The 16,198-nt window shown below is 38.0% G+C and overlaps 1 protein-coding gene across 5 annotated transcripts in view; it reads right to left on the bottom strand.

The window, feature by feature from the left end:
* GLI3 (GLI family zinc finger 3) overlaps positions 1–16,198 on the bottom strand; it is a 318,015-nt gene that overhangs the window by 83,478 nt on the left and 218,339 nt on the right. For all 5 annotated transcript variants that reach the window (XM_053662976.1, XM_037132127.2, XM_053662978.1 and 2 more), the window contains 2 exons: positions 15,303–15,449; positions 10,303–10,504 (listed from right to left, as the gene is read on the bottom strand). In XM_053662976.1, the coding sequence (XP_053518951.1) occupies positions 10,303–10,504; positions 15,303–15,449 (349 nt within the window). The remainder of the gene's footprint in view (positions 1–10,302; positions 10,505–15,302; positions 15,450–16,198) is intronic.

Here is a 16,198-nt window from a genome sequence, read left to right as displayed (position 1 = left end):
TCCTGGACTTTATGTCTATTCCTTCACCAGATTAGGGAAGTTTTCCTTCATTATTTGCTGAAATAAGGTTTCAATTTCTTGCTCTTGTTATTCTCCTTCTGGTACCCCTGACTCAAATGTTGGAACATTTAAAGTTGCCCCAGAGGTTCCTCAGCCTTTCCTCATTTTTTTGAATTCTTGTTTCTTCATTCCGTTCCAGTTGGAAGTTTGTATCTTCCTTTTGTTTCAGACCATTGATTTGAGTCCTGGTTTCCTTCCCTTCATTGTTGGTTCCCTGTATATTTTCCTTTTTCTCACTTTGACTAGCCTTCATTTCTTCCTTCATATTGTGACCTCACTCAGTCATTTCTGTGAGCATCCTGATGACCAGTGTTTTGAACTCTGCATCTGATAGGCTGGCTATCTCTTCCTTGATTAGTTTTTTTCTGGAATTTAGATCTGTTCTTTCATCTGGGCCATATTTCTTTGCCTTAATGAACATGTTACATTGTAAGGGGTGGAGCCTTAGGTATTCATCAGGGCGGGGCAACCCACTTCTCTGTGTTGCCATGCCATATGAGGGGAAGAGGTCAGAGAAGAAACAGTGCTGCTTGCTTGGTTCTTGCCCTGCTTTCTGTCACTTCCCTTGCTTCCCACAAGTGATCTGTGTCCTTTCAGGTGCTGATTCCCAGGTGGGTGGGTTTGTGTATATTCTAGTACCCCATGGGCCTCTCCAATGAACTCTTTTGTGAGACTGGAAGTTTATCCTACCACTGCGAGCCCCACAGGTTTTTATAGCCAGAGGTTTTTGAAGCTTCAATTTCCCATGCTGGAAAGTTGGGTTGCTTACTCTGTCCCACTCTGCAGTTGTTCCTCCTGGCTCATACCAGCTCATTGTGGGGCTGCCTGGTTAGCCAGCTGCAGCCTTGCTCTCTTGCTCTGCCACCCTGCCCCACAACCTCACTACCCTGGACTTCACGTCTCTGCCCCTCCTACCAGTGTGGATAAATATTTAACACTTTGTTTGTCAGATTTCCATGTAGTTTGATTTTTTGACTGTTCTGGTTGTTTTTTGTTTCTAAATTGGTTGTTATCCTTCTTTTGGTTGTATGGTGAAGTCTTTCTATCTATGCCTCCATCTAGGCTAGAACTCTGCGTAATGTTGTTTTTCTTTAAATTCTCTATCAAAAACCAGTTTTGTCAACAGCTTTTGTAAAATGTGGTCAAATGTGGCAAACTGGGTCTTCCTTCTTATTATTGAAGTAAAAAAGCACAGTAGCACCTTACTTACATGGAAGTCTTTTTTGTCTGGAAATCTCAACAACTATCCCCAATTTGGTTGAAATTTAGGTATAAGTAGAAAGAAAGTACGCTAAACAACTAAAATAAATACCATAAAATCCATGCATTATGTCATTCATTAATTCAACAAGTTTTAACTGAATATTTTCTATATATCCCATTTAAATTTCTAAGGAGTAAAATAATTATTTGTGTCTGGAAAATTATATATTAATTAATATCAATACATAAAATTTTGAAATCTATAATCACATTTGACTACTATAAGAAACACTATTTTTTTTCAAACCAAGGAAATGATGTGAGTCAATGTTTGTATAGAAGCCCTTGTTATCAATGTGTAAATAAAATTCATATTTAACTCCTGGAATGATATATAAGTGGCATACTTAAAAGTTCACATTGTAGAAAATATTAAACATTTATTCACCCCTCCTCCATACACGTAGGCATTTTAAAGTCATTTAGATTCAAGTCAAAGGGATATCCCAATTTAATTGGGATAAAACCCAATTAAAATTGCATATGGAACAGGCCATAATGTGTCTTAAAAACACTTTAGGAATTCTATATGTGATGGGGATTAAGAAGGTAGAAACTGCACTGGATAACTTAATTTACACTAAATCCAGCAGCATAATTTGGCCTGCTGCAGTCCTTTATTTTCAAAGGATAAACAGTTGATTATAATATTAAGGAAACTGTTTTCAAATTAAAATGAAGGAAAAATTGAGGAATGATAAGAAAGATAGCAAGAGGTTGGTCACATACTAATTGTATATCATACCTAAAGGTAAAAGTTTCAATTTTGTCTAATGACTTTTGTCTAATCCACATGGCATTTTAACTGTTCTCTAAAGTAATAGTTTTTTCTTAGAGTTGCCATGGGAATCTCTCTTCCACAGATTTGCAGTGCTAGAGTTTGTATTAATGTGCAACATACAGGTATGTGGAGAAAGGATAAAGGAGACTGTGGTAACTGAGTAATACTCCCCATATTTTGTTCATATTTCCTTTAGCAGAAACGCTCATCCATTTTCAGGTTCACCTCTGGAACTCCATCATAACAAAGGTGGAGGGTGCTCAACCCTGAGCTGGCCAGGCCAAGAGCTAAACCACCATAGGGCCAAAAGTAGGCGGTACTTGGAAGGCCCCTATCACAAAGGCAGCATCTCTTCCCCAGGGGAAGAGTAAAGTATATGTGGCCTTGCTGAAGTTTTATAACATGTCTTGCTTTAAATGTAAAATCAACTCTTAACTATCTATAAAGACATTAATTTTTCAATTGCCCTGATTGTTAAATTTCATTCAGATGCGAATTTTAAAAACAGTTTATGCTGCAGTAAAAGTCTATTTTCTGTATGCTGAAGGATCCAACGCCAAGATTTACTTTTCAGTATCTCATCTTCCTCTCAACTGCTGCTCATGAAACCAGTACCGCAGGTAGAATTAGGCAACAGTCAACAATGCAGTAACATGAGGACCCCACAATTTGAGAAACTGACTTCAAGAGGAGAGAGAGGAAGGGGGAGAAGAGGTACTAGTGTAAACCAACTTTGTGAGCGCTGGATGGTGTTGGTCGAGTGTCATCTCACAAAACGAAAGGTCATTGGTTCAGTTCCCAGTCAGGGCATGCGTCTGAATTGCAGTCTCTGCCTGCAGCTGGGGTGCTTACAGGAGGCAATCAATTGACATTTCTTTCCCTTTCTTTCTTGCTCCCTTCCCCTCTCTCTAAAATAAAAATAAACCAACTTTGTGGCTGTTGTACTAACAAGGTCATCCACTTTCAGGTTACAGCTGTGAAATTTATTGCACAGCCACTGCCATTCAAAGTAAAAACACTATTCAAAGTAAGAAAAGTTCTTTCCAGTTTTGTAGAGAATGAGTCAACGGCTATTATTTTTTGTGTATAGGTAGGTTAGGGACACACTTAACAAGCAGGCACTTCTATAGAAAAAAAATAAATAAATAAGGCTTCCCTTGGCATCCATAAAAGCTTCCAGAACACATTTACTAAAAAATCCAGCAGCCTCAAAAGAAGTCACACAAATAAAGGCCTGTATACTCACAAAATGAGTAAGCATGGCCTGCAATGTTTACAGTGAGGAACACACACTTTTTGAATAATGTTATAGACAGAAATCCATTAGGTATTTGGCCTTACATGATCAAAGTGTTCTTTCTAAAGGCTTTAAAAGGTATTTGCCAAACAGACAAAACCTCCAGGACTGTGAAGGGGGAGCAGTGATACATTCTCCAATGAGATCTGGCTCAAAGCAGTGGTTAGAAAAATATATTAATATAAACATAATTTTAAAAAACATCGTAAGATAGATATTATTTCTCTACTGTAAATGGTGCTTCTCACCAATTCTTTTAGTTGTGCCTCCTACTCAAGGGAAAGAAAGAATAAGTTCAAAGTTAGACTCACCAGGTTCTGCCCCCTAAGTAGCTAAGTGCCTTTCATTCAGCTCAATAACTTCCTTGACCATCAACTTTCTTATCCCTACAACAATGCAGCCCCTGTTCCTGGATCTGTGGTCCAGGACACCATGTATAACCTGACCTCTGCTCACTTCCGACCTTGTGTTTTGGTGTAAGTAAACATTTCACTGTGTTTACTGCCATCTGGAGTCCTGGGCTGCTGACACCCCCTCAAAAACTGAACTACACATTGAGAACATCAGCTCCACTCATTCATTCATATCTAATTAGAAGCTTTTCCCTTCTGTGAGTTCTGTGAGGACACTGGTCATGTCTCTCACTTATTTTTGTAGCCCCCATAACCAGCACAGTGACTAGCAGATAGATGAATATTCAGTTAAGTATTTAGGGAATGAATGAGTAACTGATTAAATAAAGTACTGTATAAAAACCAATGACCACATCTGAGAATAAATGAAAAGTATCTTTGCTAGTTAATATTAATTACTTACACTGATGCTATGGGAGAGAAGGTTGTCTTCTAATTCTTAGAAGATGCAATCGAACAGTTTTAAGGACCCTGGTAATTTGGCACTGTATCCCTCTATTACATGATATTTCCCATCCAACTCATTTTTGCACTGTTTCTTCAACATAAACATGTTGACCCTAGCAACAGTACACAGCCAAGTTGCTGTGAAGGCCAAGATGGTTCCTACTCTGCCTTGGGAAGTGGCAATGGACCTGCCAGATATATCCTTATTCCTGCTGTCAGAAAGTGCTGATGCTGCATAATGTGGAAAACACAACCTGCCCTCTGCTTACCAGGCAGAGCTCATCAGTGCTGACAATAGAAACCACCACTTTTGATGTTGTAGCTCTGGGCACACAACTCTCCCTTTCATTGAGATATCTGTCCTGACGATGCCAGACCTAAAACTACTAAGGATATGAAACCATATTCATTTTAGCCATTAAACTGAAAGCAAGAAAGCTGTAATTGGTGGTTTATATGAGAGTGTTACTCACTTTTTCATTCTATGTATTTATGTTTGCCAGAAGACTACAGGCAAAAGAGTGTCATTTGAAATACCTCTTCCATTGGCAGCTCAATTTCTTGAGCTAGGTATTAGCAAAGAGAAAACTATTCCTAATATAATGTCATTATTTGTATACCTATAACATTAGCTTTAACCATATATAGAATGGGGATTACATGTTGTATTTCATAAATGTGAACCATCTCGTCTTAGATGGGTATCTTCAGGTGATAGAGAAGTTGAAGTTTGAGGCAGTAAATACTTCATACTATCATTTCCAAGTACATGCAGTTATGGTTTTTGAATTATCATTTTAGTTATGACTTGAAAAAAAGACTCATGATCTAACATTTGGACAATACATTTGAAAAAGACATACAGTCAAGCCTCCATTCTTGAACATCTCCCAGGTCAAATACTTTGCTTCTCAAACAGCTTTCCAGAACAAATTAAGTTCAAGAGCCAAAGTTCCACTGTAATTAAGTATTTGTTTTAAGCCTTGCTTTCTATGGCATTTTTATAGAAGTCTGAATTATTAAGTATATATTTAATATAAGAACCATATAGGAACTTAAGATAGACATTTGGCTTTTTTATCCCTTGTTACATCCATCCTTTTATCTCTGTATAACTATCAACATCTGGACATATTAATACACTATTCATATAGACTATAACTTGTTGTTAAATTAAATTGTTGTTCAATTATAGTTGTACCAACTTTTCCTTCCTTGATCTCCCTGTCCTGCCCAGCCCCCTCTCCTGTCCAGTCAGTCCCCACCCTGTTGTCCATTACCAGGGGTCCTTTATACATGTTCCTTATAGACTGTAACTTTCTGAAAACCCTAATTATTCATCTGTGATATAAAAAATCCTTTAGTAAAGGTCATTACAATTCTAATTACTAATTAAAGAGTTCCTTGATTTATTTATTTAAGAAATATTTGTTGAGTGGTGTCAGGTGTGTCTAGAACGCAGACTTTGCAGTGCATGGAGTGTGGCCAGGAACAAGACATACACAGTTCTCAGCCTTCTGGTAGTGTGTTCTATAGGAGAAAACATACAGTAAATTACACAATGAATAAACATGGGAATTTCAAAGAGGTGAATTGTATTATTAGTCTCTTGGAGAGTAACAAGACACAAGTGTGAAGTAAATGGCCATGACATTTTTCAGAAAACTCAATATGTGTCCTTAAACATTGAATAACATTTTTAGATACTTAACTGACATCATTAATCTATGTACTGCTAATACCAGAAGCAGACTAGATATTAGAAAACATGTATGTATGAAAGGCAAATATATTTGGGGTAAATTAAAAAGCAAGGTATCTGAGTGCTGACACTAATGCCCAGCAGGCATACCTTTGTCAGCCTCCTCTTGCAAAGACCCACTGTGTTGATGCATAGAAGAAGAACACTATCCTTTCCAAAACCTGTGAGACAAAAACAATGAGTGTGCCTCAGGCCTGCTGTGTAGCACAGCTTAAGTGCATCCTGAATGCACATTTCACTTGTCCTGCTACTTACTGATTAGTCCTCAAAACAGTTTTTAGATTTCATAAAATGAAACTTAAAACAGGGTAAGCAAAGCACTAACATTTCTCTAGCTAAAGAACTGTCAAGCAGTACTGATAATAATTATTGTTTATATAGCAAGCTCTCCTCTTCTTGGGTTATGTGTACTACCTTATATGCCTTAAAACCTACATCTTAACCTAACATACAGTACATGCATACTGAAGAAAAAGAGCGCACACTACAAGAGAAAGGACAGATGGAAAAGAGCTGAAAACATGAAAGAACAGGAGGATGTGATGGCCCAGGTCTCCTGACTGCAACAAGGTCCTCAGGACCTCTTCTTCCAGTTCTAATGACAATAATGAGGTATGTTGTAGCTCCTTAGAGGCAGGGGACAATGATAATTTCAAGTTAGTATACTTTTAAAAGTATATTTTATTGATTATGATATTACAGCTGAACCAATTTCTCCCCTTTGTCCCCTCCACCCAGTCCCCCCTTCCTTCTAGCAATCCCCCACTTAGTTCCTATCCATGGATCATGTAAGTTCCTTGGCTTCTCCCTTTCCTATACTGTTCTTGACAACCCCCCCCCCCCCCGTCTATTCTGTATGGACCAATTATGCCTCTTAATTCTTACACCTTTCCCCCCCTTCTCCCTGTCCCCACTCCCAGCTCATAACTCTCCAAAGGATTTCCATACCTATGACTCTATTCCTGTTCTGGTTGTTTGTTTAGTTTTTGTTTTTTATATTCAGTTGTTGACAGCTGTGAGTTTGTTATCATTTTAATGTTCATAGTTTTTTATCTTCTTTTTCTTAAATAAGTCTCTTTAACATTTCATGTAATAATGGCTTAGTAATGTTGAATTCCTTTACCTTTATCTTGTTTGTGAAGCACTTTATCTGTCCTTCCATTCTACACAGCTTTGCTGGATTGAGTAATCCAGGTTGTAGGTCCTTGCCTTTCATGACTTTGAATACTACAACTTGCCAGTCCCTTCTTGCCTGCCAGGTTTCTTTGGAGAAATCAGCTGATAGTCTTATGGGAACTCCTCTGTAAGTAACTCTCTGCTTTTCTCTTGCTGCTTTTAAGATTCTCCCTTCATCTTTAACATGTGACATTTTAATTAGGATGCATCTCGGTGTGGTCCTTTTTGGACCCAATTTGTTTGGGACTCTCTGTACTTACTGAACTTCTATGTCTATTTCCTTCACCAAGTTAGGAAATTTTTCTTTCATTATTTTTTCAAATAAGTCTTAAATTTCTTGCTCTTCCTCTTCTCCTTCTGGCATCCCTATGATATGGTTGTTGGTATGTTTAAAGTTGTTCCACAGGTTCCTAAGCCTCTCCTCATTTCTTTGAGGAGAGGCAAAGAGACAACTTTTGTTTCTTCTCTCAGTCCTTGTTGAATGTTTATTTCTTCCTTTTGTGCCAAATCATTGACTTCAATCCCAGCTTCCTTCCTCTTACTGTTGGTTTCCTGTATATTTTTCTTTACTTCACATTGTGTAACCTTCACAGGCATCCTGTCAAGATGGAGGTGTAGGCAGACACACTTCACCTCCTCACACAACCATAAAAAGAATTAAAACCAGATCTCAAAAACAAATAACACCCAGAAGTGTCAGAAAATTGAGCTGTATGGAAGTCTAATAACCAAGGATTTAAGGAAGCCACATTCATCCAGATGCGTAGGAAGGGTATAGTTCCAAAGATGGATAGAGATGTGGTGTGGCGTGGACAAGCAGTGGTGGAGGCAGCAGCAGTGGAATGGAGAGTCCTGCATTCACTTGTGTTGGATAAAAACTGGGAGTGGTACCCTGGAAGTGAGTAAGCCCAGTCCTAGGCCAGACCACACACCTCAGAGTTCTAGCCCTGGGAAGAGAAATCCCCATTACCTTTGGCTGTAAAAACCAGTGGGGAATTGGGCAGCAGAAGAAAGTTCTAGATCTTCACTACATAAAGGGCCCTCATGGACTTAGAATGTATGCAAATTCCTGGGCAGCAGCTGGAAGGGTGCCAATTGCATACGAAAGTGGATGAAGTGACTGGAGACAAGGCGAGTGCCAGTTGGACCTCTGGTGGCCAGGCAGCAGCCTCATCCCCTCTCTGCTCCCTCCCCACAAGTGGAGCATGGAGCAGCAAAGCAAGCCTCGCCCTGGCAATTACCCAAACTGTACCCCACATAATTTACAGATGCCTTAGGACATAGGACACACTACTAAAAAAGCGAGTAAAAGCAGCTCTACCTAATACACAGAAACAAATACAGGGAGACTGTCAAATTGAGAAGGCAGAGAAATAAGGCCCAAATGAAAGAACTGAACAAAACCCCAGAGAAAGAACTAAACAAAATGGAGACAGCCAACCTATCAGAGCAGAATTCAAAACACTGGTGATAAGGATGCTCAGAGAACTCATTGAGTACAACAAAAAATAAAGGAAGAAATGAAGGTTAAGGAAAGTGTAATCCAAGTCAGTGTACTGACATCTTCCAAGTACGAGTACGAGATTACCTGGGCAAGTGCGATCAAAAGGGTGATCAAAAAGTCAGTGAGATGCTGGGGTAAAAATAAAGACAACACTGTATTTTGCACACTATATTTTAATATAAATCCTTTAGATGCTGCAGAAAGTCCAGATAGCTGGACAGAGAGCAAGAGGGAAGAAAAATTCCTTCAAGAAGCATGAGAAATGCAGACTCTGAGTGATTCTGTGTGAATACCATCATGTACTACATTTCTACTACTTTGACACTATGACTTCTACTTAAGCCACATAATAGTTACACGGTCAGTGGCAATCTATGACACCAGGAGTATTTGCCAGAGGTGCAGAACAGCCAGGTCACTGTTCTACGTTGGGTGTACTGACTCAGAACCAGACTTGGAATGATCACAGGGTAGCACAAACAGGCCACAGTAGCTTATCTCCTGGATAAATCATTTAGGGTCAGTTTCTCTGAGGCTCTACCAATGGGAATATGGTCATTCCCAGTCTTTATCCTGGAATTTCAAATCCACACCAGCTTAAATTAAACGTGACCCTCTCATGTACAACAGGTATCTTGTCTTAGTTCATAAGCATGAACAGCTTCAGAGGGCTGACCACTGAGCCAGGTGTACACAGATGGTTGGTGGCAAAGCTGGAATCTTCCTACAGATATCCTCAATTCCAAAGATACATTTTTTACTCTAGTGGCTAATTTTGAAAACATACAGAACCCCTTTCTATCTACTGACTGCTATCATGTAAGCAGTTATTTGCTTTCCTCCAAGTTTCGATACTTTATTGGCCATATCAAAAGAACAAAGGAACACTGCAGAAAATGACATCATATAAAAATGGAGATTTATAACATTTAAACAATAACTTGCCTGCCAAGGAGCTTTGCTGATAATTGAACAGGAAAATAATTAAAACTGTAATTGATAACCTTCTAAAAGAAACAACCAGTATTCATTTCTAGTAAATATGGTATGTTACTACAACAAATTTTTTCCCCGGATTTCCTATGATAGATATGCCTTACAATGTCATCCACACTTATTTTCCATTAGATTGAAGGCCCTCCTGTCACCTTTTCTTTCTTCTACCCAGTGCATGCTTTACCCCGGTAGTAACAGATGTGAATTATACCATGCCTGGTCTTTTGCTTTTGGCTCTTGTTCTTGCATGTGTTGCACAACCAGGTATGAAGTCAGTTTCTCTTCTGAGAACTATAACCAGTAAGAGGGGCTAGGATTAAAAGATTTGCCATACTCACTGTCTCTATGAAGTAAATTTCATCATAACTGAATAACGACTATTTGAATATATGTACTACTGACTAAAGTATGCAAAAATAATTATTGTGGGCCCAGTAACTGGATCTTGAATTCAGTGTAGTGATATTTAATCTGCATTCTGGGTCAGGCCCAGTGTCATGTTGCTGTATTCTTCCTCATAGGGAGTCAGTACTGCAAATCCAGGTACAGTCCATAGCTGAGGTTTTACTAAAGAAACAAATACAGCTTTGGGAAAATACATACCTGATTGCACTTGCAGATAAGTGACCATAGGAGCCACTTGCTGAAGAGCTGCTGCGAGAATTATTGAGAATTGTGACCAAGGAGTTGGGAGACGTCCTTATCATGGTCTGAAGGTCAAAGCTATGATCGGATAGTGGTGATATGGACAGTGTACGTTTTCGGTTTGGCCTGGCTGACAGCCTGGGGCTCGGGAATCTGGTGCCTATTAATAAACAAAACAGAACCTGAATACCTGCAGTACTTGTTATTTATTGCTACTCGCCTGTATAGAAGAAATGAAGGATATGAAGTGGCAACTTGCAATGACAAGTAACTCTCCTCCCACTTGTGATCTACTGGCTACAATTGAGGAAATTAGGGAGAAATATTTATCTTCCAGGAACTTACCTCAGGGGAGCTCTGTTTATTAATGTGCAGGCAAAATGATAAATTGCTAAACAAAAGGGAAAGACTTTTATGTGTTATCCCTCTCATTTCTAGTGATTTATGACTCTGATGGCTGCTTAGATATTCCCAATCATTAATTCACCACAAGCAACAAAGACAGTGGTTCCCACAGTTACACAACACACCACCCTCCCCACCCTAGTAAGTACCACTTTAAGGCAATGAGCTAAAAGAAAAATGAATTCAAGTGTCTTAAGATAAAAAATTCAGCTTGGTTATGCACTCATTTCCCACCAATTTCTGTAGTTATCTGATTCATTTTATACTTAAAGCTTTATTAAAATACTGCTAAATACATTATCCAAATTAATGGTTCTCAACTAGAGGGCAATATTGCCCCCAGGAGACATGTGACAACACATGAAGACATTTGGGTTATCACAGCTCACGGGTGCTACTTACATCTAGTGGGTAGAGGCCACAAATGCTGCTGAACACCATACAATGTGTGGGGCAGCCCCTGCCCCATAACGAGAAACTATCTGGCCCTAAGAGGAACACTAACCTGAAATCCCGATAGCCTAACAATATAAGTCCCCAAAATATTTACGATCCTGGGATGTAGTTTGTTTAAAGATATTCCAAGGTGGGGGAGGAAAAAAACCCTGAGAACATTATAATGAGATTTGATAAGACTATTTTAATCTTCTGGATTTATTAATTACTTCTCTACATTTATTAGAATTTTTCACCTTCAAGAAGATTCTGCCAATGAAATTCTAACCTGGAAGTTAACAACTCACAACTTAAATGCATGCTAACTTAATACAACACTTCTTAACTGGAGAGTTAAATAAATTAATGCCCATTTGCTTTCAACTCAGTAGACATTAGAGATTTGAACTTCAGAGCATAGCTCTCAGTGTGGCCTACAGGCCCACTCCTGGCTTTTCTAAAGTTACATTTACATTACAATGTCATCAAAGTAAACTTTAATGAAAGAATGAGAACATAATCCCAATAGATAAAGGGCAAATAAAACATGATCACTTTTAAGTAATAATGGAAGGTTTCTATGTCATAGCATGGCTATACCTGCTTATATGAACATGGCAATTTTATGGTACCTAGAAAACTGAAGTAAAAGGTAAGCCTTCTTTATATAAAAAGTCTATATAGCTGGTCTCCAGAAAATCTATTAGTAATATTTTCTTCATCAGGGATGGACCTTGACACAAGATCCACAGTCTAACGTACTTTAATTTAACAAAATGAAATAGATGAATATAAAGACTCTATAGATAACATTATAGAATAGAGATATACTTCATAGTTAATAAAAAATAAATCACAAACTGGAACTTAGTAAGTTAGTACCATCTATGTATAAAGCTAGAAAACCAATTTGAATGATGAATGTGGTATCTACTCAAATTTTTTTCAGGCACATTTAAAATTGAGATTCTTCATTTAGAATACTTTCGTTACCTGATTTAGAGCATGTTAGTAAAAAAATAGCAATCCCAACTATGTACACATTTTTAGTGTTTAAATCAGCACCCTACTTTTATTATGGAATCTGCCTTACACATAAATGTATCATATTTACTCACTATGAGAGGCTAATTTCATCATACAAGTTTTTCAATAGAGAATTACAGTCCACTTCCAAATGATTCCAAGGACAAACAGGACTTAGAATTGACTTCCATATAACCCTCAACAATAACCCTTCTCATAGGACTCACTGGGCCTCGGGGATCACTGGAAGAGTAAGAAGTAACAGGACATTCTAGGAAGACCTGATCCCTGCAATGCCTTTAATTTTTTAAATCACTAACTAGCTAAGGAGGCCATATGATGCTACAAAATACTAGTGATAAAATACTTATATTTCCCTCACATCACTCAAAGACAAACACAGGGTTCATATTTCTCCATGTACCCTCTACTCCAACTGACTGGTCCAGCTCCTCAATTTTTCCCTCCAAAAGGGGCGCTTGTTTAAGTCAGTTTTCTCTAATATAAACAATGTGTTTCAGGTGCCCTCATCTCTAGCGTGTTCCTTATAGGGATACTACTTGTTCTCCTGTCTTTTAAAGTCACTTGAATCCCCAAAGGTAGAATTAGAGACATTAAACGGGCTCATTTCTAATGTGCAATACAGAAATACCCTATCTTAAAGTTGGCTAGAACCCAGATACACCCATTGTTGGCACATTTAAAAATCAGGTGCTCATCTGAAATCAGTCTATTGTGTTTTTTGCCAGTTGAGGAATCCAGATCTGGAACAATGGGTCAGAGTGACCAGCTAGATCCCGGTAGCTCTGCTACTACAGGTGTTCCTCCAATGCAATATTTAAAACTATTTCACTTCAGTACTGGAAAAATCTCCTAAATTCTGTGTATACTTCTTATGTGATCTTTAACCAAATGCCATTTCAATTATTTTAGAAAGAAAGAACATAGTACTTTATGCACTTTCCAAACTATACTTTTCCCAAACCCCTAATAATCAAGCAAAGAAAAGAGAAAGTTAGCATTTTGAGACAGTGTTTGGGATCCTTTGTTGAAGGGGAGAGGAGACAAGGTAAGCATTTTCAAAACATCTGAAAGAGAAGTGGCCCAGATCTTCACCAATCAAACTGTCCCCTTTTAAAATATAAGGTCAAGAATTCTTATTGTTCCAATGCAGGAATCTTCAGGTTGGTTTTTGTTAATTGCTTTGTTTCTCCACTCTAATAAAAAATTCTGACAAAGAAAAGGAAGTTTCCTTTTTTTAAAGGGAATTTTTTCTAATATTTTTATTTATTTTTAGAGAGATGGGAAGGGAAGGAGAAAGAGAAAGAGAGAAATATCAATGTGTAGTTGCCTCTCACACACCCCCTGCTGGGGATCTGGCCCACAACCCAGGCATGTGCCCTGACTGGGAATCAAACCTGTGAACCTTTGCTTTGCAGGCCCACACTCAAGCCAGGGCAGGGAGTTTCCTTCTATGTAATGAATGATAGGACATCTAAATTCCTACATAATGGAGATCAATTTACCATATACTTAGGCAAATTAAAATGCCTTAATTAGTTTTTACAAAGAAAAAGGGTAAGCTTCATTATTTAGATAAAACTCCCATTGCCTGACTAGACATATTCTCATGAAATAGGGAAGGTAATATGGTCTGACCTCCCAAGGATTCTATCTTATTTTAATTATTTGAATATTTTAAGTAACTAATTTGCATAATAACACTAACCTTTTCTCCCTACAATCCTTAACTGAAATGTAGTTATGATGAATCTGAGATTTAAGCTCTCCCCTCTACAGAGCAAAGGCCCGGCAGAACATATAACACACTCATTTTTTTTCCACTTTGCGTGTGGTAACAAAGTCCACAATGCAAACCAGTGCAAACTTATGTTACTGTGTAAAATAGCTACATTAGTTCATGAAAGTAAGACTGAAGCTGTAGATTTCTACACTGCGTGAACATTCTCCAGACCTGAGGACTGAATTACTAACTAGTGCCAGAGAATTGACAAATATATACCCTTTTCACAAAAGAATATAGATGACAGCTGGAAAACCACTAGATAATCACTACTAGGAAAAACAAACAAATAAAGATCTCAAGCATATTCCATAGTATGCAAAGTCATGTCATTGTCATACTCAAAGGGTAGTGGCTTTCACTGATGTATGCTTTGGATGATGTCACCAAGTCACTTCCTGGCACCTGACAACTGTGCTCAAAGAATCTTTGTAACTGAGATCTCTTAGATGTTCTATAAAGTAATAATCATAGTCCCATTTGTCTACATGTCTTGATAAGTGACCCAAAGAAATCATCACAAGCCTTGAGGGACCCCAAAATAACTGATATAAAATGCATCAAATGAGCCCTGGCTGGTATAGCTCAATGGACTGAGTGCAGTTCGATTCCTGGTGGGGGCACATGCCTGGGCTGCGGGCCAGTTCCCAGTGGGGAATGCATGAGAGGCAACCCTACATTGATGTTTCTCTCCCTCTCTCCTTTCCTTCCCTTCTAAATAAGTAAATAAAATCTTTGTTAAAAGCACCAAATGATCCTATATTCTTCCACTGTTATGTACCAAAAACAGTGTTCTAATTTGAAAATGCTTTTTATTTTTCCTAGATAAAAAGTCTTAGTGAAATACAATTTTAATGTAAGAAAACATGAGGCAAAAGAAATCAAGAAAAAAGTCAAACCAAGTACAGCTCTTTTTTAAAATTAACTTTTAAGACATAAAATCAATAAAACCAAGGAATGAATGACTAGGCAAAAGACATTCATGTAATGAAACACATTTCCTTATTTTGTTATCAAGACAAGCAAGGCAGGACAATTACTTTTGTTTATCTCCCAAATTATAATGGGCTGCACCTTCCAATATGTTCCCAAGCTAAACAGGGATTCCCATGATGCCCAAACCTGTGGCAGCTTCCTAGAAAACCAAGGGAACCAGGGCACCTAGTGTTGATGACGCCTCCTCTTCCTCTGGATGGTAAAGTTAGATAATTACCTACTTTTTGCATCTTCCTCTCCATTTCATGAGTTAGCATTTGCCATTCCTACAGAAAATAGCCCCATCACTTACTCTCCATGGCATGAAGATACTCCATGTGGATGGCCCCAGTGCCAGCGGTGGCAGCCGATGGAATGATGTCTGCATAGGGGCTGCGCTGGCCAGCTAACAAAGCCATCTGATGATAGTATTCTGCTGGACTCACTCCAGTATGTGGCGCTAGAAGAGAAGACAAGATAAGAAAAGCAGAGTTACTGGTTGAAACAAGGTCAATAAAGTACATTTCTTATGTAGTCTGCATCAGTAATTCCTTTTATGGCTCATTCTAGTAAAATTCCTTTAACTCAAATTGTGTTTTCACTAAATTCTACCAAATATCTTTTATTTGAAAATAAAACTGAAGAAAAAAAACAGAAAAAATTAAATACATTATAAAATATTTGAGGTTAGTTTTGAAGGGATGAAAGTTTTGCCACCACAAAATATACATTTTGGAATACTGATTTTAAGTTGGTTATTATGAAACAAAAGAGTCAGAAAGAAACTTTCACGCTCTTCCCTACATGCCTAAAGGAATTCTGACAGAAAAACCTGCTTAAAAGAACACATCTGGATACTAGAATTATCAGGGGATCATTTTGTAAATTATTTAAATGTGTGACCATTATGCTATACATCTAAAACTGATATAAATGTTAACTGTAATTGACACATTTTTTAAAATCGACCTTCTTACTGCTTAACCATATTTCTCTTCTTACCAATTTTTTAAAAGGAGAAGAATTTAGGATCATAATATAAATTAAGTGTAGCACATAGAATAAAATCTAAAAAAGGACATCCTTCTGTGTCCATTGTTTCTGGGTGGCCCATCAAGTACTTGTTTACCATATGTATGCTCTTTCTCATCCACCTGTTAAGTTGCCTACTTTCCATTTGAAACCCCAGGCCCCTGTCTACCTCCCCTC

Source organism: Artibeus jamaicensis, unplaced genomic scaffold, assembly GCF_021234435.1.
Source record: "Artibeus jamaicensis isolate MK-2021 breed Jamaican fruit bat unplaced genomic scaffold, CSHL_Jam_final contig_311, whole genome shotgun sequence".
Lineage (NCBI taxonomy): Eukaryota > Metazoa > Chordata > Mammalia > Chiroptera > Phyllostomidae > Artibeus > Artibeus jamaicensis.
The sequence above is the reverse complement of the archived record's forward strand: the minus strand, read 5'-3'. Positions and strand labels throughout refer to the sequence as shown.